The following is a 25931-nucleotide window of genomic DNA, read 5'->3' as shown; positions in this document are numbered from 1 at the left end:
GAATTCTCAAAGACAAATAGTTTATATTTGGTGACAGGAGTGGCTGTGGCTGAAGGGAGTGATTACTGTATGATTACTGCTCATCACAAATGACTACTTTTTTCTTTTCTGTTTTTTCCTCTTTGCTAATACAATTATTAAATAGTTTATATAAATGCAATAATTAGTCCTTTTTTTAACATTTAGAATTTTAAACCATTTCAGGCATTCTTGGAGGATACCGTGCAGTGGAAATACAGTGGATTGTGTTCAACAAAATGGGTACTTTGGTGTTTTAGTAGTAGTATTGACTTCAGAGTGAATAGTAATGAGATTTAAGATGTACAAATCCATGCAGGGCCTTTGCTTGAGAATTTGTGTTGGTGCACTTCTTGTTTCTTCACTCTCCCTGTGTGCTACTCGGCCTTTTATCTTCAAAACAAGCAATATAATTCAGGCAGTAGCCCTGTATTTTAGTTTTCACTGGAACTTGACATTCTTATTGGTATTTTACATCATTTGAGTTTCCTATCATGAAGAAATTCAGGGCCACTTGGATGTTTGTGGGAACATGGTTATTAGCTACAGCAGGGTTGGGCTTTCATTCAGGAATTTTATAGAGATTTTGCTTGTATCAGGTGCAGATCTTCAAGTACTGTCCAGAGTTGTAGGGAGTGTGTATATGACATCTCAGAGCAAGTGACTAAAAATCTTTTGGGAAATTAGATACATGCTAGAGATTAATTATGTAGAAATGGGTATTGGTACTGTTCAAGTTTAGAATTCAAATTCTAGATACTTGATTTCATTGTTTTCTCTTCATGTGTATGTCTAGCCAAATCCAGATAATAATTGGGTTTATGACACAATTCATAAGGTGGCTGTTCACAAACTAGTCAACAAAACCTGTCATCACTACCTTGAGTTCTTGGTGTTTCTGTTGGCATTTAAATTCTTCCTATATATTCTGATGTGTAAGTCTTTATTATAGTATCTTAGAATTATCCTTTCAAGATAACAAAAGAAAATAGAGGATAATAAGCAGAAATGATGTTACTATGTAGAATCAGTAAATATATTTGTACATTCATTGAGTTTAGTTGCATTTCAAATTCTGTTGCTATGAGATATTCTGTACTGAAAAAAACCACTTTTTTTTGTACTCCTTGTGAACAGTAAGTAAAGCTTAGATTGATTTTGATTTATAGGGCTGATCATTGACATTCATCAGTGATGCACAGTAACACGTGCCTTCAGCTTCCTCTTTATGTCCAGTAGATCTCCATTTAACTCTGTGCTGATTTGCACATATGCAACAGCTTTATCTTCAACCTGCTGTATTACCACTCAGGTCTCTACCTGTGGTGGGATGCATACTGTTTTCAATATTTGCAAGTATGGAGTATTTGGGGTAAAGCTTAATTATTAAAATAGATATGTTCATAAAGGACCTATACTGAAAATATACTTTTTCCTTTCTGCTTAATTGTTAAGTAGAGGGAGCACAAAAATAATTTTTGATCAATTCCTTTCAAGAGTTTGTATTCTCTGCTAGGAAATCCTTTTGCTTTTTCATAGTTCACAGAAAATACCTTGTGCTTGTATGTATGAGTGTATGTGGCATTCAGTTCTGTGCTGCTGGTACCGAGATACCTGCTGTTGATGTTTTCCTCTTAAATACCATAAGTGATATGAAATATGCAGAAAGGGCTTCCACAGAGAGAGAAATACTTCTTTAAAGTTTAGTTTACACAGGTTTGGGATGAGACAACCCACAGAGCAGTTGCTGAGATCGCGTACACAGACAGTTGTGCTTTCTGTAATTTTTAATTGCTTTTTAAATTATAGACTAGGAGCTGTTTGATGTACTGAAAAAGGCTGAGTCTTTCTGTGGTTCATGCCCTGGTTTGGGGGCTCTGGCTGAAATTTCATAGTCCTTTCAGGAATTCCCTCAGTGAGTTTGGAGGAGTCTCTTCATGAAATGTGAGAAAGCACTAGCTATCTAACTGTGAAGAGCAGCTTGTACGGACAGAGAATGGATGTCTCCAGCCTCCATGCATAAGGTATATTTAAAATCACATTTAATCACAGGCTAAATGGCATGTTTGCACTACACTAACATATTATGTTTAACAGATGCTGGGAACAACACCAATAATCAAAGGATTTTTAGTGAGATGTGTCAGTGCATTGAGGCTGGGTTGAGATACTCAATTATGAATGTCCTTTGAGCAGGAGATATTAAACTTGCTTGTGTTCCTTCATTTAAGGCCAAATGTCAGATCATCTTTCAGTAATGCTAGATTTTATTTTTTTTTTCTTGCTAGGGCAGATAATGTTGTGACAGCAGTTCAATGCTATAATTCCCCTAAATTACATATTGAATGAAAACATTTCAAGGGTATCAACTGCTTACGATAGAGGTATATTTGCTCTGCTTGCCTGAATCCTCATATGTCCCTTGCAAAATTTCTTTGAAAGTCTTTAAAATCTGTTTGTGTATCATCTGTAGAGTATAAAGAAAAAAGGTAAGCAGATTAGGGGGATAAAAGAGCATTTCAATTATGTGATAAATAGAAATGCTTATGTCCTTTTTGTTAAAAAAAAAATCAGCTCTGTATATTTGAGAGCATATTACTAGTATGGCACACCGAGAGGTTTTCTGCACAAGGGTCAATTTAATCTTTGTGTTTTGTTGGACACTGCCTGCACTGGTTCTGAAAACTGGTTTTTTTTGAGAATATATTTGCTTTGAGTCAGATGAAAGGGATACTAAGAATGCCATAATGTTGGTAAAATGGAGTTCTTGGGAACACTGCATTATCCCTGCTCGTGAACTTTCAGTAGTTTGATTTTCTATCAGAATAAACAAGAGTTGAAAGATGACTAGTTCCTCCTGATTATGTGCAAACTTTATCACTCAGCTATTACCATCTGAAGTCTTGTGTAAACAGCTGTACCACAGGAGACGTTCTCTAAATTGCGAGGTCTTCCCGCTTTGCTGCCACAGAAGGCTGACTGCAAGTCAGTCCCTGCCAGCTCATGTTAAAACAGACCCAGTCCCTGTGTTAGGTCACCTATTAGAGATACATCTCTCTTCTAAATCAAATTAAGCTTTTTCTGGGCATCTGCTTTTTATCACCAAGATTTTTAAACTGCTAACACTCATTACCATGAACAAAGTTGTCTAACTGGAGCACTAAGTAGCTGCATATGGGTTTTTTTATGCTTCTGGACATGTATTTCCCTGCTGCATCTCCGTGGCTTTGAGGAAGAGGGCATTTTGTTGATGTACTTGGGCTCATGTTTCTATAATTACTGCAGGTGCTTTGAAGAAATGAAATTTGTCTGTGATCTGCCCTTAAATTGTGAAGTTAAGGAGACTTCTTTCCTCCAGTTGTAAAATTTGTTGTGAGATCTACCTGCTAAAAGGGCTGAGCAGGACTGGCTGAGAAAGCTAAGAAAGCATTTTTTGTTTGTCCTCTCCAATAGCTAGAAAAGCTACTACAAAAAATTATATAGTGAAGTAAGGGTCTGTGTTGTTCTTAAAGAATACAAAGGCAAGTTTAAATATGTTACATAGAAGTTAGAGTAGGTAAAAAGGAAATCAGTATGCGGAAATTGGTTTTATATTTGGATCATTCTGCTTTAAAATAAATATGTAAAAATAAACAGGACACTGTACAGACATCTTAAGATCCATGAAACCCAATAATGGAGCAGCCCACTTGTTTACAGCTGAAGTGTTACAGTCAGATGACTGAAGGAGTTAAACACCTGGAGCAAGGCTGCTAAACTGCTAAGCTGGCTTTTGGCAGCAGCACCAGCATGCAGAGAGAGTTTTTCCTTCATTATGGTTCAGTGACTAATTCATTCAAAGCTGAGAAACCAATTGAGAGTTGAAAATGCAGGAAAACTTCTTTTCCTATTCTAACCTTTCCGTATATCGATATGTAAGAGGACTTGAGCTGCAGGTTTTAAATGCTTGCTGGACAGGAAAGACAAAAATAAAATAATTAATTTTTTTAATATATCCAGTACACTAAATTTGTTTTTATTTTAATTTAAAAACAACTATTCAAGAAATTATCATCTTGTACATTTTCAGTTTCCCTAAAGGTAGACCTAAACCACATTTTTTGTCATTTTTGCTAAATATTTAAATAGTTAGTAATTACTTCCAAAGTACTAAAATGTATAGAATTGGGTAAGTAAATATGTATAATGTAGAATTGACAAAAATGTATTTCTGTCAAGTGTGGTAGTTATTATATTGAGTTGTAAAACATTTTTTTTAATAGTTATTGGTCAAACATTAGGAATGTTTTTGTAAGAAAACAACTGAAGGTTTTAGTTAGTACTTCTTGGCTTCTTACAAGTAATCCCTTCCTTTGGAGGTTGCACTTCTATTTATTTCAGCTGATGTTGTTCCTCTGAGCTAAAACTATTTTACCATAACAAAATATAAGGTTCACGTGTCAAATCTTGAGCATTTACAGATAGCAGTAACTGATCTATGAAAGTATCTCAGGCTTTCCTGTTTGAAAAGAAATACTTCTTTAAAAGAGGTCATATATGTTTTGATAGACTGTATTCTTCAGCCAGATCTTTTGTATTTTGCTATACTTAAAAAGGCAAGTTTAGGCAAGGAAGAGTCTCATGTATGTTCTCAAAAGAAATATAATTTAAGCCCACTTCCTAATTTGTTGAATATGTTTGGGAAGTTCAGAATAGAGCTTTAGATAAACAGATGAACTTACAGAGAATTGAATTAAAGAAGATTATTGGTTTAAAGTTTTAATTTTAGTGTTTTCTCACCTTTTGATTTGGGAAGTTAGACATAAATTAGAATACTTTTAATCCAATATCTACTTTTGACTGTGATTTATAATTACCTAAACAAAGTCTTAAAGCAGTGTTCACACAAATGCATCAAGTATTGATTGAGTAAGATTTAAAGGATTTTTTTAATTTTTTTTTATAGCGGATTGCAACTGTAGATAAATATTTTTTCTAGTTTGTTAAGCTCTATTTCATCCCTCTGTAATTTCAAGTTTCATAACCTTTTCCCTCTTATATCAAGAGATATTTTGAATATGAAAAGATCATGTCAAAACTTAGCTCAACCCTTCATCAGGCTTTTTAAAACCTAAGTTAGAATTCTGTTTCTAAGATAAACAGATTTGGATCAGAAAGATTTTCAGCTAGCTAGTATTCATTTTGGCTGAGAGTTCAAGCAACATCTTTAATCATATTTTTGTTGATTATTTATTAGTTTCTGTGGGAAATCAAAGGACAGACAACCTAAAATATGTCTTCCGTAAGATACATCATGAATCAGAAGCTGTAGCAAAGAATTTCTAGGATGTGTCTTTCATGTACTTATATGAACTGATTGAGAGATAAAATATACATCTTTAGTATGTGTATAACATGCAGATGAAGGCTGACCCAAAAATGGAAGACTCCACTATCTGGCTGGAGTAGGATTTCTATTTCATTACTAGGGTAAGAAAAGAGTATTTCTGTTCTGTTCCTTGTTATCTGAAGGACCATGGTTAAAACTAATACCAAACATCAAAGAAAATTGGCATAAAAGTGCACATTAAGAATACAGTTGGAAATGTTGCAAAATGTGTGTTTCCATAATTGGCCTGTACTTGTATGGGGTAGTAGTAAAATGTGATATCATCCAAATATAGCTATGAAACCCCCATCAACTTTTAGCAAACACTGTTAAGTACTTTTGAATGATGATAGTCAAAGACTGGCCTTAGTACTGACACTAACAAGGAGACAATAGTCTCTTCTTGTAGGAATGTCAATATGCTGAGCATTTTATTGCAGACATCAGTGGTAGAAAAAAAAATACTAGTTAATTGAAAATGTGATTATGTAAAACTGATTCTTCATTTTGAATGTGCTGCTGTAAAAAAAAATATCATTCTAAGATTTTTACAACTTTAGTAACCCACATTTCATTCAAGAAGCTCCTTGGCCAGGGAGAAGCACCATTATCTGACATAACGAGTAAAAAGCATTTAGCTGATTTCTGGCTGCCAGTTCATGTTTGAGCTTTTCTGGCTGCTTCTGTTTGTGGGGGATTTGACTCCTTCTCCCTGCCTTCCCTTTCCCAGTCCTTCTGCCTGCACATTTTCTAGGTTTCCTCCTTCTCTAGTGAGAGCTTAGCTGTCATCAGCAATGTAAATTTTTACTGCAATAACTTGTTGTTACGAACCGAGCAGACAGAATGTCCATCATCAAATGCTCCATCAGGATGCTCTTGGCTGCCGAGAGAGGGATGGAAATACTGAAAAAGTGATGCATGCCCCCCAGCAAGAAAACTAGAGAAAAAAAATAAATGCTGTGCAGACTCATGCCAAATTTTTAGTGGAATTCGGATTTTCTTCCAAAACGTACTGACAGTTTAATAAAAATAATTTATGTATTGAATTTTATCATTAAAACGAATTATTTTTTTCATCTTTGTTTCCAATTTGAGAGGTAAATACGTTTTTCTTTATGTATATCAGTTTGGCAGTAGAAATCGTTCTTTTTTTTTTTCCCCTCCAACACAAGATAATAGAAACCAAAAGACAAATATAAAATTTTTATAAAATAAATAATAAAACATGTTCTTCATTTTTTATTGGAAAGCAATCAAATATCTTGTAACAAGAATATTTTTCTTCCATAAAGTATATTGAGTTTTTTTCAAAAGTTCTTGCTTATAGGGGGTAAAAGTAATGATTTCATTTAATTCTTTAGCATTTCCTTTGTAGGGCAGAGTCTGCCGGAGTGTTAAAACAGAGGTTTAGTGCCGTATTTGGAATTGGGTGGTGTTTGGCAGTCTGAATGTCAGTGCTGCCAAATATAATATGATTCAAACACCACTAATAGTTTCTACTTAGCCATATGTGCGATTTTGTAAATGTCTATGGAAATTGTGCAATACTCATTTTTTTGGGATGATCTATATATGCAAACACAAGCTGTGTCCTCATTCTGTGTCCTAAGGCAAGATTTCCAAATAAGAGACAGTACAAGCCAGTAGCCAAAATACAGCACAGCTTTTGTTTTGTGAGCTTGTGTCTCCTTCAGTGTAGAAGTTCTGTCTATCCAAACAGTAAACTCATTACCTTGTGCTTCATTTTCATCCAAAGAGCCAAGTGCTTGAGGAAAGCATCAACTATTAATTAGCCTTTATAAAATCAAAAAATAGTCTTTATAAAAGAATAAATTAGATAGAGCCCCATGTTTGCATGCCTTTGTCAGGAAGTTGAGAGATGCTACTGCTGTTTTTTTCGCTTGTATCTCAGAGTGAGAGCAAAGCCCGCTGCGTTTTCCTCTACCCTTTTCATAAATACCTCTGATTTTCTTTATTGGAGTGAAGTGATTTAAGGACACTTGGGATCAAGGATTTTTATTTTTTTTTAAATAGTCATTATTTAGTTTCTAGATGTATTGGTGAGGAAACAAAGATTACCTTGTTCGTAAGGGAATTGGTGCCCCAGGTTAATGTCCAGGTGTTCTTTCAACTGATGGCTGAGACTAATTTCTTCCTGGCCCTCTGGTAACCAGCTGAAGCAGGAGCCCAGCTGGTATATCTTCACTCTTGCATACCAACATCTTTCACTGATTCACGGATTTCCTTATATCCTCAGTACTTCCTCTGCTGCTTAACAATCTTCGAACAGTAGTTTGAAGGTAACTGCTGTTGTGCCTTGCAATGGCTGCATCTGAACCAAGGAATGATTTTTTTTAAAAAAATCATAATCTCATAATGATCCTCATAAGCTCTATTTGTCAAAAGGTCATAAATTTGAGAACCCATCAAAGGTTTGCTAAAGAAATACTTAACACTGAATATTATCTGGTTTGAATCTTGTGAGCTTGGATGGCATTTCAGCAGGTAATGCTACAAAGGAGAGTTCTTAATACATTTAAGTCAAGCATTCAGTCTCTTATTTTCTCTCTCTCTCACACTTATCTACTGCCACCTGTCAAAGTTCACAATTTCAGTCAATTTTTGCTTGCTACACATAGACGTAAACTATGTCAATCTAAAAATACACTGAGCAACAGAGGCATCTGATGTTCTTTTACTTCATCCTGAACCTTAGGGTGCATATATTGTGTGCTCAGTTTTTAAACTTCCATGCAGGGTTTACGGATCTTTTGTATTCATCATTTGGTGTATGACCTATTTGAATAAGGGAGTAGTAAATGTTAGAAGGAAGCAGGCGAGGGATGGCAAAGGGGCAACCATCAATTCCGACTGCATCTTAGGAAAGAATATACTTACCCTGAGGGTAGGTGGAAAGTGGAAGCTTCAGAGTTGGAGTTTCTTATGGGAAAAAATGACAAACAAAGTGATCTTTGCAGGTGCTGTTGACCTGTGAAGTAGGAAGAAGGCAGGTTCATTATTTATATGGTGGAAAATATCAGATGGGAGTACACAGCACAGAGAAAAATAAATTTAACCTCATGTAGTAAACAGCAGTTTGAGGAAATAAACTCTGAAGACCATTGTCAGAGAAAAACAGTGGAGTCATGAGGGATTCACTGAAGTAAAATAGCTTCAGCCAGGAGAAAACTTCACAATTCCAAGTGCTTCTCAGTACTACTGATGTATTAGTGTGAAGTTACTTTTTTGTATATAGTTGAATCATGCAGACTATGTACCTTTTGACATTTAGACCAAATAATTGAATTCAGAGCAAATAACATGTAACTGCACGAGCTCTGAAGGACTAGTAATTAAGATGTGGAAAGAGAAGAAAGTCCTTATGCACCAGAATATCCACATAACTCCATGTCTGCTTTCATTATATTCATTCAGACTTTTCCGTCCCTGTCAGCACTACAAACATTTAAATCACTATTGACAACTATGAAAGAGGGAAGGTGGAAGCTCCTTATAATGGCTTGTGTAAAAGGATTGTTGTTTGAACAGCTCTTTTGAGAGACCCTCTGAAACAATTCCTTTTGTGTTGTCTGTAAAAACTAAAGCACAGTTCACTGAATTATGTTAATTCTCTCAGGTCTGTGTACAGTATCTTCTGGGGTTTCTTCAGTTCCTCAAGGACCTTCACAGCATAACTGCATGTTCTAATTATATAATCACACATTTACACCACTTATGTCATTAAGTGTAATTGCACTTGCCGTGTGAACCTGCCATGATAGAGCAAAAATTACTGTGAGAAAAATGATACAACAGAATCTTAATTAAAAAAAAATTAAGTATTTAAGACATGCTTCCCAAAATATAGCATATACTGAAGACTAAAAACTTCCACGATGCACAAATGTTTGCAAAATCTGAGTGTTTTCTTATGCATGCACTTGTGAGACCTTTGCCTGAATTTGGGTGCAATTTTTGTTATGTATGTTAAACTCATGTAATGTTTGTGCTACATAGAAATAGTACAGGTAGTTGAGAACTGTGACTCTGGATGTAGGCAGATAAGCCTTTATGTGTGGATTCTACCATCATATTTAGCTAAGAAAATATGATCTAAATGACTTGATAGTTTTACAAGACTGAGTTGTAGCAAAACATGGTGCAAGAGTTCGTGTGGCACAAGTCTGCAAGTGGCACTCTCCTTTCTGACCCTGGTGTGGTGTTGTCAGTGCAAAAGTGTTTGCAGGAACCCTGGGACATTGGTGGAACAGGAATATTTTGGGTGAGACAGAAGTTCTGTCTTTGAGGTACTGTGAAGATTCCTGGCATGTATTCCACAAGCACTCTAGTGAAGAGAAGAGCCTTGGTCCAGAGGCCTTGCAGATAGCTGTATTCAGACTCAGTTCCCCAGACTATTTCATCTGGATTTCGATTTGTCTTTCCCTGAAACTGTTGATTTGTGTTAGACAGCTGTTACCTTTTATTCAGACCTGTCTGGAGTTCAGCAATTTATCTGAAGTTGTAAAGCTAGTCTAAGACAACTCATCAAAGGCTCAACAAAAACAGTTTCTTAATGGGAAGTAATTTTCCAATCAACATATAACAGAACTATAGTAATACATTGGAATATCCTTTGATGTAGCTTAAGACATACAGTTATCTAATAAGAATGCCTAATTGTGTAGGTTTCATTGTACATAGCTGAGGAACAATTTTCAGTAGCTTCTAAGGTATTATGAGATACTTTTGACTGAAATTTAAATTCAAGATTGTATCATATAATGAAAATGGAGACATACTGCATTAGCATAATTATATCTCTCTAGTTGTAAATATTTATGTAACAATACTGCAAAGACCAAATGTAGTTATGTGCTTTTATTCCAGTTGGTCTAGAAAAACTAGTTCTTCAGCAGTTCTAGGAATAGTCTACTCATCAAGTTATAAATAAGGTTTTAGAGGATTTAAGCTCACCTTTCTAACATAGATTTATTTTTCTCTTATTTATTCACTTCAAATATTTCACTCTGGGTTTTTTTATGGTACCCCACGAAACTTCTATTTCTAAAAAGATATTTTTTTAAAGCCACTTTTACGTGAAAGTTTCTGTTGGAAAAGCATGTTTATAAAGCTCACCTGTACCTTTCTTTTAAATAGAAGCCTGGGGAAGGGGCATTGTCTGCTGGGTATCTCTCTGAACACATGGGCTGAATTACTCAGCAAAGAATTGAACCACACTGTTTCAGATTGGTTACGGTGGTAAAAACTGCCTCGCACTGCTCTGCAGAAGAGGGATGGATAAAACGCTCTTTGAACAGTCAAGATTTTTTAAAAACGTCGGTGCAGAGGGCTTGCATTTGTGTTTGGCTTTCTAGACCTGCCTCTTGACCTTCTAATTACTTGATTTGAAACAGCACTGAGGGTATAATAAAACTGGAGGTTGTCTCTCGTTTGCTTTATCATAAATTAAAGCTGTTAGTTTGGTGAGGTGAAAGTAGAGGCAGAGTGTTCATTACTGCTCAAGTGACGGCTTGTCAATAGCACTGCCTTTTAGTTTGTTCTAGTCAGCACTTGCTGTGCATTTTGTTGGACCACTGGGAAATAAATACAACAAGATTATACATTTGGAATACCACAAGAGTTCATGAAGGGAAAAACCAAAAAAAAAAAAAACCCAACCAGATGATAAATTATACACTTGGTAGAAAGTGACATGCTATCTTGTGCTATTAACAACCAGAGATAATTGCAGTGAATTGTAATTGCAGTTTGCAACTTACAGTACAGTGTGTCCAACATCAATCTTAATAGTGAACAAAGCAATTTATATTAAAAGTTAATTCACTTGGTAAGTTTCGGCTGTATACAAGGGAGCTAACAGATGTAGCTTTTCAGAAAGTTCAAAGGCATTTGGAACATGGAGAGAAATGCTAATGTAGTAAGCCTCAGAGAAATATTGCATTACTACTTGTAATGAAAACAAATGTATGCCATTATATCCCAGTTTGCATTTATTTAATAAACTGTGCAGTTTTGTACATTGAAGAAATTCTGTTTCTGAATGTAACAAAACCAGATTTTTACCCATAGATTACACAAGAATAGCAATTAAATATGTATAGGGTAAGTGGGGTCTAGATTTCCATGTATTTGAGTCTATATTCTATTTTAACTTAATCCTTTTATGAGTCAGTACTAAAATGAGTGTGTGTATATGTGTTTATACATACGTATTACTGGAATTTTTAAATCTAGGACTTCATTCTGGACTTGTTTAGTAGTTCACAGGGTATTTTGCTAGGTTGTCTGGTCATAATTACTCTGAATTTTGAGTGATATCTTTAATTGGGTTTAATTAAAATGAAACCTTATTTTGGGAAAGCCTAACACCCCTTCTCATGCAGATGGTAATCTGGCATTCACTGACCATCTAGTGGTGCCCTACTGTCTGGGAGAGCTTCTGCATCCTGCTGACTTCTGCTTTGTGGGCTACAGCACTTCACATTAACAGGCCTTACCATTTTCTGAGTGTTGTGGTCAGTCCTTGGTGCTCATCAAATTGACAGAGAATGCCCTGATCTGCAGAGTCACGTTCTAAGCATGTGCTGTTCTGCTCCGGGATTGACTGTGCTTTTGTGGGTGACCATCGATACAGTTTAAAACTGCAGGGTGAAAGTGCTGCCATTTTTTATAGTTGTTTGGCAACATATGAAATTCTCCAAATTAAAACATACTTAGATTTGCCTAACTGAATAATTGTTACATTTTTTAGAAGTGGGAAAAGGATTGAGGGGCAAGGGGGTTGGAGAGGAGGTTTTACTTACTGTATCATACATACCCCGACCTCATGTAGAGGATTCATCCAACACAGAAAGCAGAATCACTCTGCATTTTGTACCATCATGCTTTTTCATGAACGTCTTGTCCTTATGAGAGAGCAGAGTTAGTTCATATATGTGTCTTGACTACGTTTTCACCTAGTGTGACCTGCTGTAGTTCTGTGGAACAAAGACATTTAACATCAGCTAATGATTGATTCTCACAGGAGTTTGGGGCGTAGCTGAAAAGCTGGACTGAGGCTGTTTTTCTTCTTCATGACCGTATTTTCATTGGGTAGGTCAGAATGTTGTTCTGAAACGCACAGTGTTTCTTAGATGTAGGGTTTGGATTTTTACGTGTCTCTGCTGAAGGAGATCCAGAGTTGCACTAAACATCATATACATGCATCTTACATTGTTTCTCTTACACAATATATACGTGTGCATTAGGCAGGATTTTGGTCTAAATATGGGTTTTAATAAATATCCTGTTAAAAAAGCTATCTTAAAAGATTTGATCATTAATGTTATAATGTGGAGGTAAACTAGCAATATTTAGTAGCATGCTTTTAAATTTGGTGATAAATACTAGGCTGTAATTTTTAGAATGAGATATAGAAGATAAAAAAAAAACTTTGTTTTTTTTTTCTGGCAATTAATTTTCTCCTGTAAAACAACATACTGTATCTGACATAAATTGGCAGGAAAGGTAATTTGAGAAACTCAGCTTAGAAATGTTACATATAATTTTCCATTTGTTTTAGCAAAAGTCATCTCTAGATCAAAGGGATATTTTGACAGCCAGTCATTTTGGATGTACATTATCCAACTTAAATTAATTTTGTTTACTTTTTTATGGGTAAAAGTGCAATTATTAAAAATACAGAAAATTACGTTTTACTTCATTTTATCAGGAGCAAATCTCTCTACATATGTGAATGTACTAACTGGTGTCATTTGTTTTACGGTGAAGGGCATGGAGTGCTTCCTCTATATATATATATATATACACACTTTGTATGTCATAATAAGAACTGAGTTCTTTCCCTGTTTTTCTCCTTAGTTTTGTGACTGTTAGTGCATGTTCCACTTATTATTGTGCTAGCAAAACACGTATCCAAAAAAAACCATCAAACCAAATTAATGCTATAATGTCTGTCTAGTCTGAGACAGACTAGCAGAGGGCAGTTGGACAGGGTGATGTGGAGCATCACCACTCCTGACAGTGGGAACATCTGCCTGCCAGCATGGCTAGGTGGATAAACACAGGAATAGTGGTATAAGTTCAGAGCAAGGATCCATCAAACCCACCTGTTCTACTTCCAGGAGTGACCATGTGCAGATACCTGGGGAATAAAAAGGGCAGGAACAAATGGTACTTCACTCAGCCTCTAGTTATGAATGAAGGGGGTTCATGTGTGTGCTGCCAAGTGCCAGCATAGGCAGTGCTGTGTCTGAGCAGGTGTTCCAGCTGGATGTGCTGCAGGAGCCTTGGAGTGGCCGACTCTTGCACTGGGGCAGTGGTGGAGACCTGGCTGACAAAGGGACTTGCTTTCCCTCTCTTCAGGTAACCCCAGAGATACAGCAGCAGTGCACGAGGCTGGGCAGCACTGCCACGGGCTGGATGGAGTGAGATTGTCTTGCAGGAGAAAGAATGGGAAAACACAGAGAAATCAAATTTTTGAGAAGCTCAGCAGTTAAGAGCTTCTATTTAACAATCTCGTTAAAGGAGACAGGTTTTCACAGGAGTTCATGTACTGTGTATGTATTTACTCTGCATATATATACATTCCATAAAAAGGTGTGCTTGTCTTTTTCCCCGGGCACTCTTTGAGAAATGTCAAAAGTGCAATTATAAAAATAGACTACTTGGGACTCTCTGTTCACCCAATAATTAACATAAATCATAATCTAGGAAAAAACTTGATTTTTAGGCTTTACTGTCTCCCACCAGAACAGTTAAATGGCCAGACATCAAAATTGTTGAGCTGTTTGCTACTATTTGCTCTTCACTCAGAACAGAATTTATTTGGTTTTTACACATGGATATCTATAGAAGAAAAATTCCTGAAAATTAGTCTCCTGAGTCAGATGTGGCTTGGTATTGCCCTTTATATAAATGATGGCACGTTGTCCATTAATGAGAATGCTTAGCATTAATTTGTAGTATGTTTAGCACCTACTTCAGAGAAAAAGTTGCAAAATGTTAACAAAAGAAACTTCCTGTTAGGAATTTATTAATAATGACAGTGAGCAAGATGGGAAAAGCCTGAAGGATTCTACAAGAGAAGTAATGGATCATGCCCTGAAATGCCTTTTAATGTAATTGAAATTGAAATAAATAACAGTATTCCTGAAATAGAAAAATGTAACTAACGCAAGGATCCATTATGATATCCTCAGGACTTCTTCAAAACTGAAATATATTAGGGATAAGGAGAGGAACAGAAAGCAGAAAATATAGCAAAGGTGAAACTGAAGTCTTAGAGAAAAAGGACAACAGTCATAACATACACATGCAGGATGATCTACTTCTAGGAAAGAGGCCTAGAGAAAGTGACTTTGAAATACCGTGGCATGCTACTTTATTTAACAACTTTTAATTATTCTTTCAGATAGTAAAACCAATGGTCTCCTGTTTGGATAGCATGCCACATAATGCAAGTGAAAAATATGTGACACGAGAAATGAGATTGCAGAAATCATTTTCTGAAAACAATTTGCTGAAAGCATTTAGGCTGTTCTTGCAAAATAAGGACATGTTAAAAAAAAAAAAGAGATTCCTGTGAAGAATTTTAGTAAGATCCTCTTCAAACTTGAGCCCAGTTCTTGGGGGCAGAAAAAAAGAGAGTGAGAATCTGCTTTTGTTGGAGAATTTACTTTAGTGAAATAATTGTTGAAGCTGTATTTCCAGTTCTTGGGACTCTTTTGGGGGAAAACAAGTTTAACTCTGGTTACATCAAGACAAACGAAACCAGTTAAGAAAACCCAGCTCCTCCACCACTGTAGTCTGTGAAAATACGATCCAGCCTGAATACTTGGTGTGGTGTCTGTGCTAGGAAGAAACATGAACAATTCTGGTAAAGAAGTGAAAGTAGGAATTTTGGGTTTGGGGTGGGGTTTTTTTTTTGTTATTATGAAATACACAAAGCGGGTGAAAATATTGCAAGCCGGATATTTGCTGTAATGCATTTGTTTTTCGGGATCTCAAGTAGCTCTCTGATTTTAGGCATTATAAAAGAGATGTCGATGTTTGGGGTTTTTTTTCAAGGTAAACACTTTGCAGGATTAAACAAAGAAAAGTTTAGGTTATTAAATAAAGTTCCAACACTTCTTAGTTGCTCAAAATATTTGCAGCAAGTTCTCTGGAGTAGAAAATGAAGGGAATGTGCCATGCAATTTTTCTTTAGCCTTTTTGCAATGCAACAGGGCAATCGATACAAATCTTTGCAGTAATCATATATTGATTTTCCTAGAATATAACTCCATTTAAAGCATTTTTATCCCCAGGAGTGAAAGCATTGGAGGCTATCAAAGGAGGAAGTAGCTTTCCTTGACCCCATCTGCAGTTCACATTGATTAACAGAGGCTAGGTAAAATAAATAAATATGTGTGAGAGAGAAGAAAGAAGAAAGAGTCACAGAAAGGTTAATACTGGCTGGGGAGAAACATAATTATAGTGCATTAGGGTTTTTGTAAAATTATTAGGTCAGGATAAGCTAACAAGTGACTTGGAGAAGGTGGATTCTTCATTAATTCAGAGCCAAATATTGCAATACCTATTTTTCACTGACTGTGTGTGCTGCAAATTCAAGTAATGGGGAGCTCTCTGATGACCTACCCCTGTGTGCATGCAGGTGTCAGGATAGTGACACTGAGCTGAAACTGGTAGGTTTTTACTTTAGCCTGTAATGGAAGGTCTGTTATGATATACTGAGTCCAGGACAAGTTCATAGTGAGTGTGCAGAGGTGGCATTGAAAGCAGTTGGATGAATCCATGACATTGCATTTTCCTTAACTGTAAAAATCCTGTTGTCGTAGATGGTTTATAAAAGTTGCAGAAACATGCTAGATTTGTTTTTATTATTGTTTTATGAAAAATTATAAACTGTGCATATTATTTTAATATCATTTTAGTAGAGCTGAAGCAACTCTTCCTACTTTAGTGTATTGAATACAATTTTCAGTTTTTAACTACTTATTTCCTTCACTGGAAGTGCAAAATATCACACCTTATGCAAATGTTGCACTCTGAAATGTGTTACTCTCCCATAAGACAGTAAAACCAAGGCCATGTAATAGGTGGAGGCCATATGCTGTAATTTTTGAATGAGATTTTTCCTCAAAGACAGGGCTTTTTGGGTTTTCTGATTCATCTTAGCTGCCTAAAAAGTCCCTGCAGCCCATCCCGTGCATCTTTTAGCTCTGTACTTTCAATCTGACAGTTTTACCTCCTCTCCTGCCACTTCTGTGATTTCCTGGCCTTTACACTCCCTTTCCTATGTTTTTGTAACTGGAGCTGGGTTCTCATAGATCAGCCTTTATTAAATTAAAAGGTGAGTGTAGCCTCATTATCCTTCTCAGTGCTCTGTAGTTGATACTGTTTATTTTACCAGCAGCTTCAGAGATTTTTTGCTTCAGGCAAAGCAACTACTACACATTGTCAGATAAAGTACCTTATCTGTCAGCAGCACTCTTGTGAATTAATCATAATTCAATAGGTTTACTAATCAAGATTTGAGATAAATGTTTTGATAGAGCAATCAGATTTGTCTAATCTATTATTCCTTGACAGTTGCTTTAGGCAGTGGTAACTTGGCGTTAGTACCTGATTTGGATCAGTTTGGCGTGGCCCCACCAGTCAGTAGCATCAGTTATTGAAGCGATGGACTTCTGTATAGATACTGATTATAGTCCTTTTCCAGTTTCAGGAGAGACTGGAGTGAAGCTGAGATCAGGCAGCTCACACCTACCCTGTTCCATATTATCAAAACATTTTTGAACTAGGAGTTCACTTTGTAATTTTCACAAATAACAGAACTCCTCCAAGCTTGTTGACAAATCTGAGACATGATTTATGGTAGCATATGCAAACATTGCTCAGGACTGAAAGGGTCACTGGAATAGAAAGGAGATAAACTTAATATATTGTTAAGTGTTGCTAATTATGAATCAAGTCACGTCTGATGTCACTAAAATTTGTCCTTTATTTTGCCCAGTTAAACATTCTTGGGGGTAATTTACAACATAGCTTGCAGCAGTTTCCTCAATTTGAAAGCATAAATGAAAGCTTTCATTGTATATTGACATATTTTTCTTGTTAAGCAATGTTTAAAGTACTGATACAAGGTGCTGTAATAGTGGGTTAGACTGCAAGTGCAAGTTTGGTACATAGTAGTCAATAATGCATTAGTGTGGGAAAATGAAGGAGAGGATTGATGTGTTTGGTGTTTTTTTAACATGGGTGGAGAAGAAGGAAAAAAAGCCTTCATGCATCCGTAGCTAAATATAGACCTTTTTTCCTTTTTAATTTAATTTTAGGGAATGTTTTAGTAGTATGAAGACAATATATGTGTGGACCTCTAGTTTCATCATCACCTCAACATATGTTCTTTCTGTCATGCTAATCTTATAGTACTTTGACTTTGGGGGTCAGATAGCACGTCCATGGTGATATAATGGGAAGTCCACTGTGGACTGTCCTCTGTACAGATGGTGGTTGCAGCTGATGCTTGTTCTTGTGCAGGCTACTATGAGAACTGTCTACCATTTATATTGTGAGGAAGTGCTTGACACAGAGCTAAAACCAATCCCTTACCAATGGGATGTCAGATCTCCTGCCCTACATACAGCTTCTCTTTCAAATTTGAAAATTTGAAATAACATTAGGTAAAAGAAGAAGCCAGAAAGTACCAATTATAACATAGATATTCAGCCCTAAGCCTCAAAAATAGAAATGTGCTGGTGTAACATTTTACTTAGCAGAAATTAGTGTCCAAATGCCTTTACTGTTCTAGTTGTGAAGGAATTTAGTACAGTGGAGAGGCAACTTGCACTGCTAATATTCTATGGAATAGGAATAGACTGTTATTTATTGATGAACTCAGAAGACCGTGGTATAAATATTTGTGTTCACTTGAGGTTAAATAAGCAAGCAGAATGCTAGGTCTTTGCAGCCCTGCTTTAGTTGCTTTCCTGGAGTGATCTATGAGCTCAAAAGCTCACTAACTTTCAGAATACCTGCACAGATGCTTTCTGAAGTCCTAGTGCCAATACTTTATGAAAACTGCAATGGAGTAAGGATGCCAGTAGCACTAGGGACTGAAGAGAATTAGCAGCTGAACTGAGTCACAGGCTAATGCTCATCTATATTGAATCTATTGCAGGCAGTGAGGACAACTCCTCCTCTCAGTAATGATCAATGAAATACTTTTCTAGTTAACTTCAGCACAAGTGAATGCCTTCGATATTTGCTGCATGTCAGGGAGAACTTTTTTATGTCATCTTGCAAAGCAACACTGACTAGTAAAAAAACTCCAGAGTGATACTCAAGTGCAAGGAAAAATGTACCTCTAATTTTACCATTTGGGGTTTTTTTAGCATAGCCTGCCAAATTAAAAAAGAAAAAGAGACACCATTTTATGACTTTCATTTTAAAATGAGTTTCTGTATTTTTGCCAGTTACTGCTGTGCCAAAAGCCAAAGTGAATATTATTTGTACTCACTGCTCATAAAATACCATAGGCCTGTTTTCTATGGAGTGATGAGAATTGCATTGACTTTGCCCACCACAGGATTCCTTCTAATATCCTGTCAACAGTCTCATGCCCTGCATTTACTGCTGTGCTCAAATCCCATCTCTCCATAGCATTTAAAAGGAATAATGAAAGTGCATCTTTTCCAATACCAAACTACCCTATTGTTTCATTTGTGCACTGAACTGCTGTTGATTACTTTGCAAGTTCCCTCTACTTCATAAATTGATAAACAAGTGTTTTCCTGTGCAAATTTAGATGAAGAAAGCTTTTTGATGATCAGTGAAGTACCGTGTATGTAAAGTGGTTAATTAAATTTCCTTGCTTCCTCCATCAAATTCTGCAAGTTAAAAATCCCATTCTGAGGTTCTCCACTCGTTCAAAACCCTGGTGCCTTGACAGCCACCTTTGACTTCATTTTCTTCTTGATAAAATCTATCATGACACGCAAGAGTGCCTTGCTCATGTGAGATGAATGATGGTCCTGCATGCTTACTACAATAACATGAGATTAACATAGATCAAAGATTTGCTAGAGTTATTAAGAGTAGGCAGCCTCCATATACTTAATTTATCTGGATTTTTTTTCCCTTTTGCTAGTTAACTTATCAAACTAATAAATAGCAATGAGTCATTCTGGTTTTTTCCTTTGGAGTGCTTATAAATGTATATGAGTTGACAGTTTTATAATGGTGAATAGATAAAAAGTATTCTTGGTAAAAAGATGCTCCGTGTGAATACTTGTATGCATTTCTGTTCACATGGTCATATATCTAACACCTGTGTGATCCCTCAGGCAATTCAGTCACTCATTTTTCCTGCCAATTTGCTTGCTTCATTTTGATCTATGTTTGCTATCATTTGTCATCTGACACCTTTAGCATGTTTTCACATCAGTTGTTTTGAGAACATGAATGCTGATAATTACATCAGTGCTGCCCCATTGCAGGAGGATAGAGTAGGCAGTCACCTGGGACTGCTTTTTAAACAGTTATTTAACAGTTATTAATTTCTAGTTTTCATGTCTTGCAAAGTTGCTGGTTGCTTATCCATTTCTCCCATTGCAGATCTATAGGCAGTAACTAGAAATTTTCCATTAAGTGTGTGTGCTTGTGGCTTCAGTATTGGAGCTTTTGGTTGGGTCTTTTCCCCAGCTGTACATGTCTTGCCTGCCCTCATGTAGATGTCAAAGACCTAAATAGTCTCAGGTTTCCAGTGCCTCAGTTATTCTCAACTTCCTTAGCTTAGAACAGAATTCCCCAGAGTTTGTGCATGCACATGTCCAGCATCCCTGCGATTGCCATGAAAGACCAGCTTAACTTTTTCATGACTTACTGAGACTTCATTCATGCAAATACTCTTTATAGTGTCAGGCATTCCTTATAACTTCTGCCTCTTTCTCATTACCATGGTAGCTCCATCACCCAGTTCCAGCTGCTGTGTGTTCCCTTCTGTGAGAACAGTCTTCTCTCAAGCACTCACTTTTAAAAAGGAATGTAGGTGAGATCTAGACAGTAATTGTGTTGCTCATTCATACATGGCTTTGCACAAACAAGATATCCCAGAAGACTCTTTGGCAAAGTTAATTTTCATTTTAGTCAACTGATTCATCTGGTTTTCTTCCCCAAACCTCATGCTTTGCAACATTTGATGCAAGGAATAACTTGTCCTTGTGTGTATATAGGACTAAACATTTAACCCAGCTGTTTTCTTTTTATTTAGACAGAGATCTAAAGACACCATGAAATAAGCCAGAAACTCATTGAAACAGAAGCACATCATTGTAACAAAAACATATTTTGTATCTCTAAGGAGTAGGTGAATCTCCTTAACACAACTCTTAAATAAAACAAAAATTGCTCTATTGGTGTTAAACAGTGCTACTGCTTTAAAAGAGACTTGCCCCAAAGGGCTTATTACCACAATTTTCCAAGTCTTTAATTTATTACGTGCTTGGTGTTTTACTACCTTTCCCAGATTTTAGTTATCTCAGCCCCACTTTTGAGTGCTGGAAGGTCAAAAGGTGTAAAGGCACATCAGTGTGAAAATGTTTAGACTATTTGAAATCAAGGAATAAAATAGAAAGCTGGGTACTTCTGAAGAGCTTGTCCATATTTGGGAATCTAGCATAACATCACTTTAAACATTGTAGTGCATAATTAGCATTTACCTTTTTAACTATACATTTTTTCATAAATGTCTAGAACAGGATTTACTGGACAGTATGGGTCCATTAGGTTTTCAACCTGATATTTGAATGTGTGTGTTGTGGGATTATGTCTTTACTTTTTGTTTATTTGGGGTTATTTTACTAACATTTTGGTTTATTATTGTGTCTCCCACAGGGAGACAAAGTGGTAAGATATTCACAACAACAAAAATGCAGCTTCTTGTGCAGTCTGCAAACATATAGATGCACGTGTTATAAGGAAGACACAATTTTGTTATTTAAAAATATAAATCTTACATTTATGTAGGAGCTTTTATCCCCAGGGATCCCAAAGTACTTTAGAAAACTCTTAACATATGTTTGATCATCTGTCCACTAGAGTATTGGCACCTGTGGTGCAGAGCATAGTGGCCTTTAGAGGAAGGAAAATTCTTTAAAAAGGTATAGATACAAAAGATGGTAAGCATCCAGGTCAACTGCTGCTAAAATCTTCCAATTGATTTTTGATGGGAGTGCACAAGAAAAAATTCAGGAAATGTCATCATTTTAGATAGCAGATTAAAAAAGAAAAGCACTTTCCATTTTTCCATCTTAAAACATCTGTAGTTTTACAGAATCATTAATATTCTGCTTATGATTTCAGATCTTAAGGAGTTTTCTTAAAACCATTTCAATTTAACTTCAGTCGCATGTATCTAAATTCAAGAATATTTTCTACTGTAAATTAGGACTTTAGTTAGTGAAGAAACTGGAGTTTGAATAGGAGTAGAATGGATGCTATTATTTTGGAGGAAAATATGACTATAATGTCAAGAGCCAATCTTGCTTGCATTGGCAGTGAAGAGAAATGATGGTGGTGACCTTGATGGGCTTCAAATAAATACATAAAAAAAAATTAACGTGTTAAAATACAGTAAGTTTATCTGCCTACCTGTCTTTCTCTGTTTAGGTGTATTTCGTGGTGATGTGCATAAGAAATGATTCCAAGATTTGTAGAGGGAAAGTGGGAATAGTTTTCCTCTTCTGTAGTAACCCAGGCACCTTCATTATTTCACTCCTGTGTGTTTAAGGTCCTGGACACGTCCTAATTAGCCTTTTTTTTTTCTCCTTCTGTTGCTTTTTGATTAATCTAACTTTCAAAAAGACAGATGCCCAAGGCTATACCCTTGAATGCACGTGAAAACTATTGTAGCAAGGTGTATGAATCTAAAATTCACCTGTGTGACCTAACAGCAGCTGGTTTTCATCTGGAAGCAGAGATGCCTGGTGGTGTTGGTGCAGCCAGGGAAAACTGACCATCTCATGTGCAGGTGGTGCCATTTCACGTATGAGTTGCTCAGAAACCAAAGCTGTACTCTTGTAAAAGGATCTGCCCCTCAAAGTTTTTGTTTGCACTGCCCCTCTCCTGCATCTGGGGAAGTGCCAGGCACCCCAAGGGTTTGGATAGAGGTGCTGCTGGCACCGAGAGATGGGAAGCAGAGCTGCTGCTGTGGGTGGGCACAACAAGACAGGGGCTGTACCTGAGAGGGCTTGTCCAGGCATGGAGTTGGTTGGCTGTGGCTTAAAGCCACCAGTGCCAGTTTGACTATTGACTGTGCTTCAGTTTGAAGCCTGAGTCAGACTGATGTGTTTTTGTCTTTCTTGCAGGTGTTCTGTGCCAGGTAGTGTAGTCTCACAGGCCCTGCCAAACTGGGGATGGTACCAGCACCGTGGAATGGTTTGGGGTTTTTTTGTTTAGTGTGTGAACATTTGCAGTCACGGTTGCTGCGTGTGAAATATTTCACAATTCTGAGTCATAATGAGTACTGGAACATGTTTTGGTAAGATCAAAAAATTATCCCTAGCATTATGACTCAATGGTAATACAAGTGGTGTTAACTCCTTTCTAGAAAAAACGTGCTTGTATCCTTTATCAAGCACAAATGATCTTGATGAAGACTTCTGGTAATATATGATGTATATTATCATTATTAAAAATGTATTTCACTTGAATTACTTGTCATAATAGCTACTTGTTGGAAGGGAGATGAAAAATACTCTTCCCAAAGTCCAGTGGATTTAGCTTAGCTTTGAGAATCTTGGTACCCAGCAGCAGTAGCCAGCCCAGGTACATTTTTAATTCCTGGGAAACATCTGAGTGAAAGAGCTCTTTAATTGCTGATGTAATAGTTTTGATTAAGAATCCTCACTTTTTTTTGGGGGGGGGTCAGTTGCATGAATGAGTTTGATTTCTGTAATTAAAATATTTCGATTAATTTGTTTCACTGGACTAAAAATGTCAACAACATTGATTAAATTTAGATTTTTTTTCAGTGTAAAATAAGTGGTAAATATTTTTTAGATGAACTCATCTGTTGTTAAGAGAACATTCAAGTGTAAAAGAAAGCAGAGTTAATTTGTTTCTTACCCCATTGACCATCCTGCTAATATTCACCATCACTTTGTAGCATGAGTTACCAAGTGTGTAGAAACCTTAAATTCAAAAACCATGTTGGCATTCTTGTATGACTTACTTAAATAAATCTTTGGCTTGGGAATGTTTCCACACTCAACATTTCTTCCTCAAAATCCCCTCCAAAGAGAATTAGTTTTAAGTCATGATTAATCTTTATGGCTTCATATGGTTCAGTTGCCTTTGCAGCCCCTGGATGTGTTAGCAGGGTGGGGTGGTAGTGAAATAATTACTTCATGTCGTTATATAGAATGTAAACCTGACTAGGAACCTAAAGCTGTGATTCTTTTTCTTTCTAAATTCTTCTTACAAAGGCAGGGGGGCAGGTGGGGATGGGGCAGCCATTGCTATGGGACGTCATTTGAGAAATATCCATAATTATACTTTATCCATTTCGTTGGTTTCATGCAAACTAATGGCTTTTTTAGTGAGGCTGGTTGGGTGTCATAAGAAATTAATGTTCTTTGGGAGATGTCTAAAACTTAGATAATGCCTTTTTTTTTTTTAATACTAGTTAACAAATATTCTGTAGTTGAATTAGGTAGCAATTGAGTGTTGATTAGAGTAGGATAAATCAGAACAAATATTAATAATTTGCCTGTGTTCTTTCTGCGTGGGCAGAATTTCTAGTCAATAATCAAATATTGTTAATCAGTGGATTGATTTGACCATAAAGAAGTTGTATATTGATGCAGTTGAAGCATTAAATTTAAACATTGTGATCTATGGGTGTGTCAGATCTGAAGGCTACATTGCATGTGTTGATAGTAATCAGAGAAGGGGATTTTTAATGGAGATATCCACCTTCTAAAGAATGGAAAAGGTAAGAGTTTTCTAATGAATATGATGGAGGATGATCAAAGCAGATCAACAAAGTATGCAGTAACTACTGTACAGCCATATCTCTACTAATGGCTCTCACTGTCTGCCTGTCACTGAACTGTAGAGAGAGGGAGGGGAAAAGTAGTTCAGAGGACAAAGTAAAATGGTGGGGAGATATTTTCCGAGACACGTTCATGATATTTGAGTCCCTGGGTCATATCTGAAACGGTAAGTTGGAGTATTATGCATTGCTTTTAGATATGTGACTTTTACTGAGCTGGAAGTTGTAGTTCAGGAGACGCTGAGTTCAGATTTGATTCTCCAGGAAGTACTGTTTGCTGTGATGTTTGGTGCATTTCTATTAGCCATACACTGATTCAGAACCAAGAGCTTTGTCAGTTGTTGTAAACAGCTGATCTTTTCCTCTTAGCAGTGGGTTTTCATCAGGTTATCTTTCATTGATGAAGAAATTGAACTGAGATTAGAAGACTAATTTATTTCCAAATAAAAGGACATTTGAGTCTAAGCACAAGGGAAGATGTCTACTCTTTGCCTCTTTAGCACCTCTCAAATTCATTGGAATATCTTTATTAGTTCTCTGAAGACTGAAAAGTCTTTGAATTGTCAGTGGCACATGTACTCACACACAGAAATCTGAGAGAAGCTGAAACTTTTTTTTTGTTTTGACTGGCACTTGCAAGGCATCACTAAGTAAAATGCAGTATGTAATGCAGTATGTAGCTGTGAACAATTTCTTCCTCCTTTTTCTCTCTTCATATTTTATTTACTGTAGCTTACTCTCAGTGCTCCAAATAATCTTAAAATAAATCTGATCCTATTTGATAAGACCAACAGTTTCTTCCCATCTTCTCTCTTCCAATCCAATCAAATTCCTTATCAACCTAAAAATAATCACAGCAAGCCTCTTGAGAATTCCTCACAGCCACTACCTGGCTCTGCCCAGAATACTTCCTCAGCTCTTAGGTAGAAGGGAGTGCCAAAAACAATGCCAGTAGTCTGACTTCAGAGAAAGAGATCTCACTCACTGACCAGTATTGCTTCATCTAGAGGTTTTCTTCTGTGTGCACTTGCAACAGTGGCTACTCTGGGCAGATCAAAAAGAGAGAAAGGACATCTAGGCAGGTAATTTTCCCCAAGTTTTAGAAATTTAGACAAACTGCATTTTAAAATGTGCTTAGAAGACAGCAGTAAATAGAAATTTCTACTGCAAAGCTTTGGGATGTTTAGGGAACCACCACTTAGACAAATTGCACACTGGTTGCCATTTCCAAATGGACTTACTATAGGTATAAAACATTATGGAATTGTCATTGCTATGTTTTCTGTGGTAAATGAAGTAATCATTCAGCAGAAAACAAAATCAAACAAAGGCAGGTGGTGTGGTGTTCGTTGCTAGCTAGGAAACAATTATAAAGTGTGCCAGAGCAGCTTCAATAAGCAGGAAAGTTCTGTGGTATCTTAACCCATATTGTATTGTGTGGTTAAACACCTATGTGAAGTCAGAACA

At 36.5% G+C, this 25931-nt stretch overlaps 1 protein-coding gene across 5 annotated transcripts in view; it reads left to right on the top strand.

Annotated features, from left to right (window-relative positions):
* FTO (FTO, alpha-ketoglutarate dependent dioxygenase) overlaps positions 1-25931 on the top strand; it is a 235509-nt gene that overhangs the window by 145068 nt on the left and 64510 nt on the right. Inside the window, exon 9 of one of the 5 annotated variants that reach the window (XM_027684979.1) lies at positions 22777-22790. The exons of the other annotated variants lie outside the window; for them this stretch is intronic. Within the exon in view, the coding sequence (XP_027540780.1) occupies positions 22777-22790 (14 nt within the window). The remainder of the gene's footprint in view (positions 1-22776; positions 22791-25931) is intronic. 5 annotated transcript variants of the gene reach the window in all.

This window comes from Neopelma chrysocephalum, unplaced genomic scaffold, assembly GCF_003984885.1.
Source record: "Neopelma chrysocephalum unplaced genomic scaffold, ASM398488v2 Primary Assembly neopelma1_68, whole genome shotgun sequence".
Taxonomy (NCBI): domain Eukaryota; kingdom Metazoa; phylum Chordata; class Aves; order Passeriformes; family Pipridae; genus Neopelma; species Neopelma chrysocephalum.
Note: the sequence above shows the minus strand (reverse complement) of the source record. Positions and strands in the feature narration are given on the sequence as shown.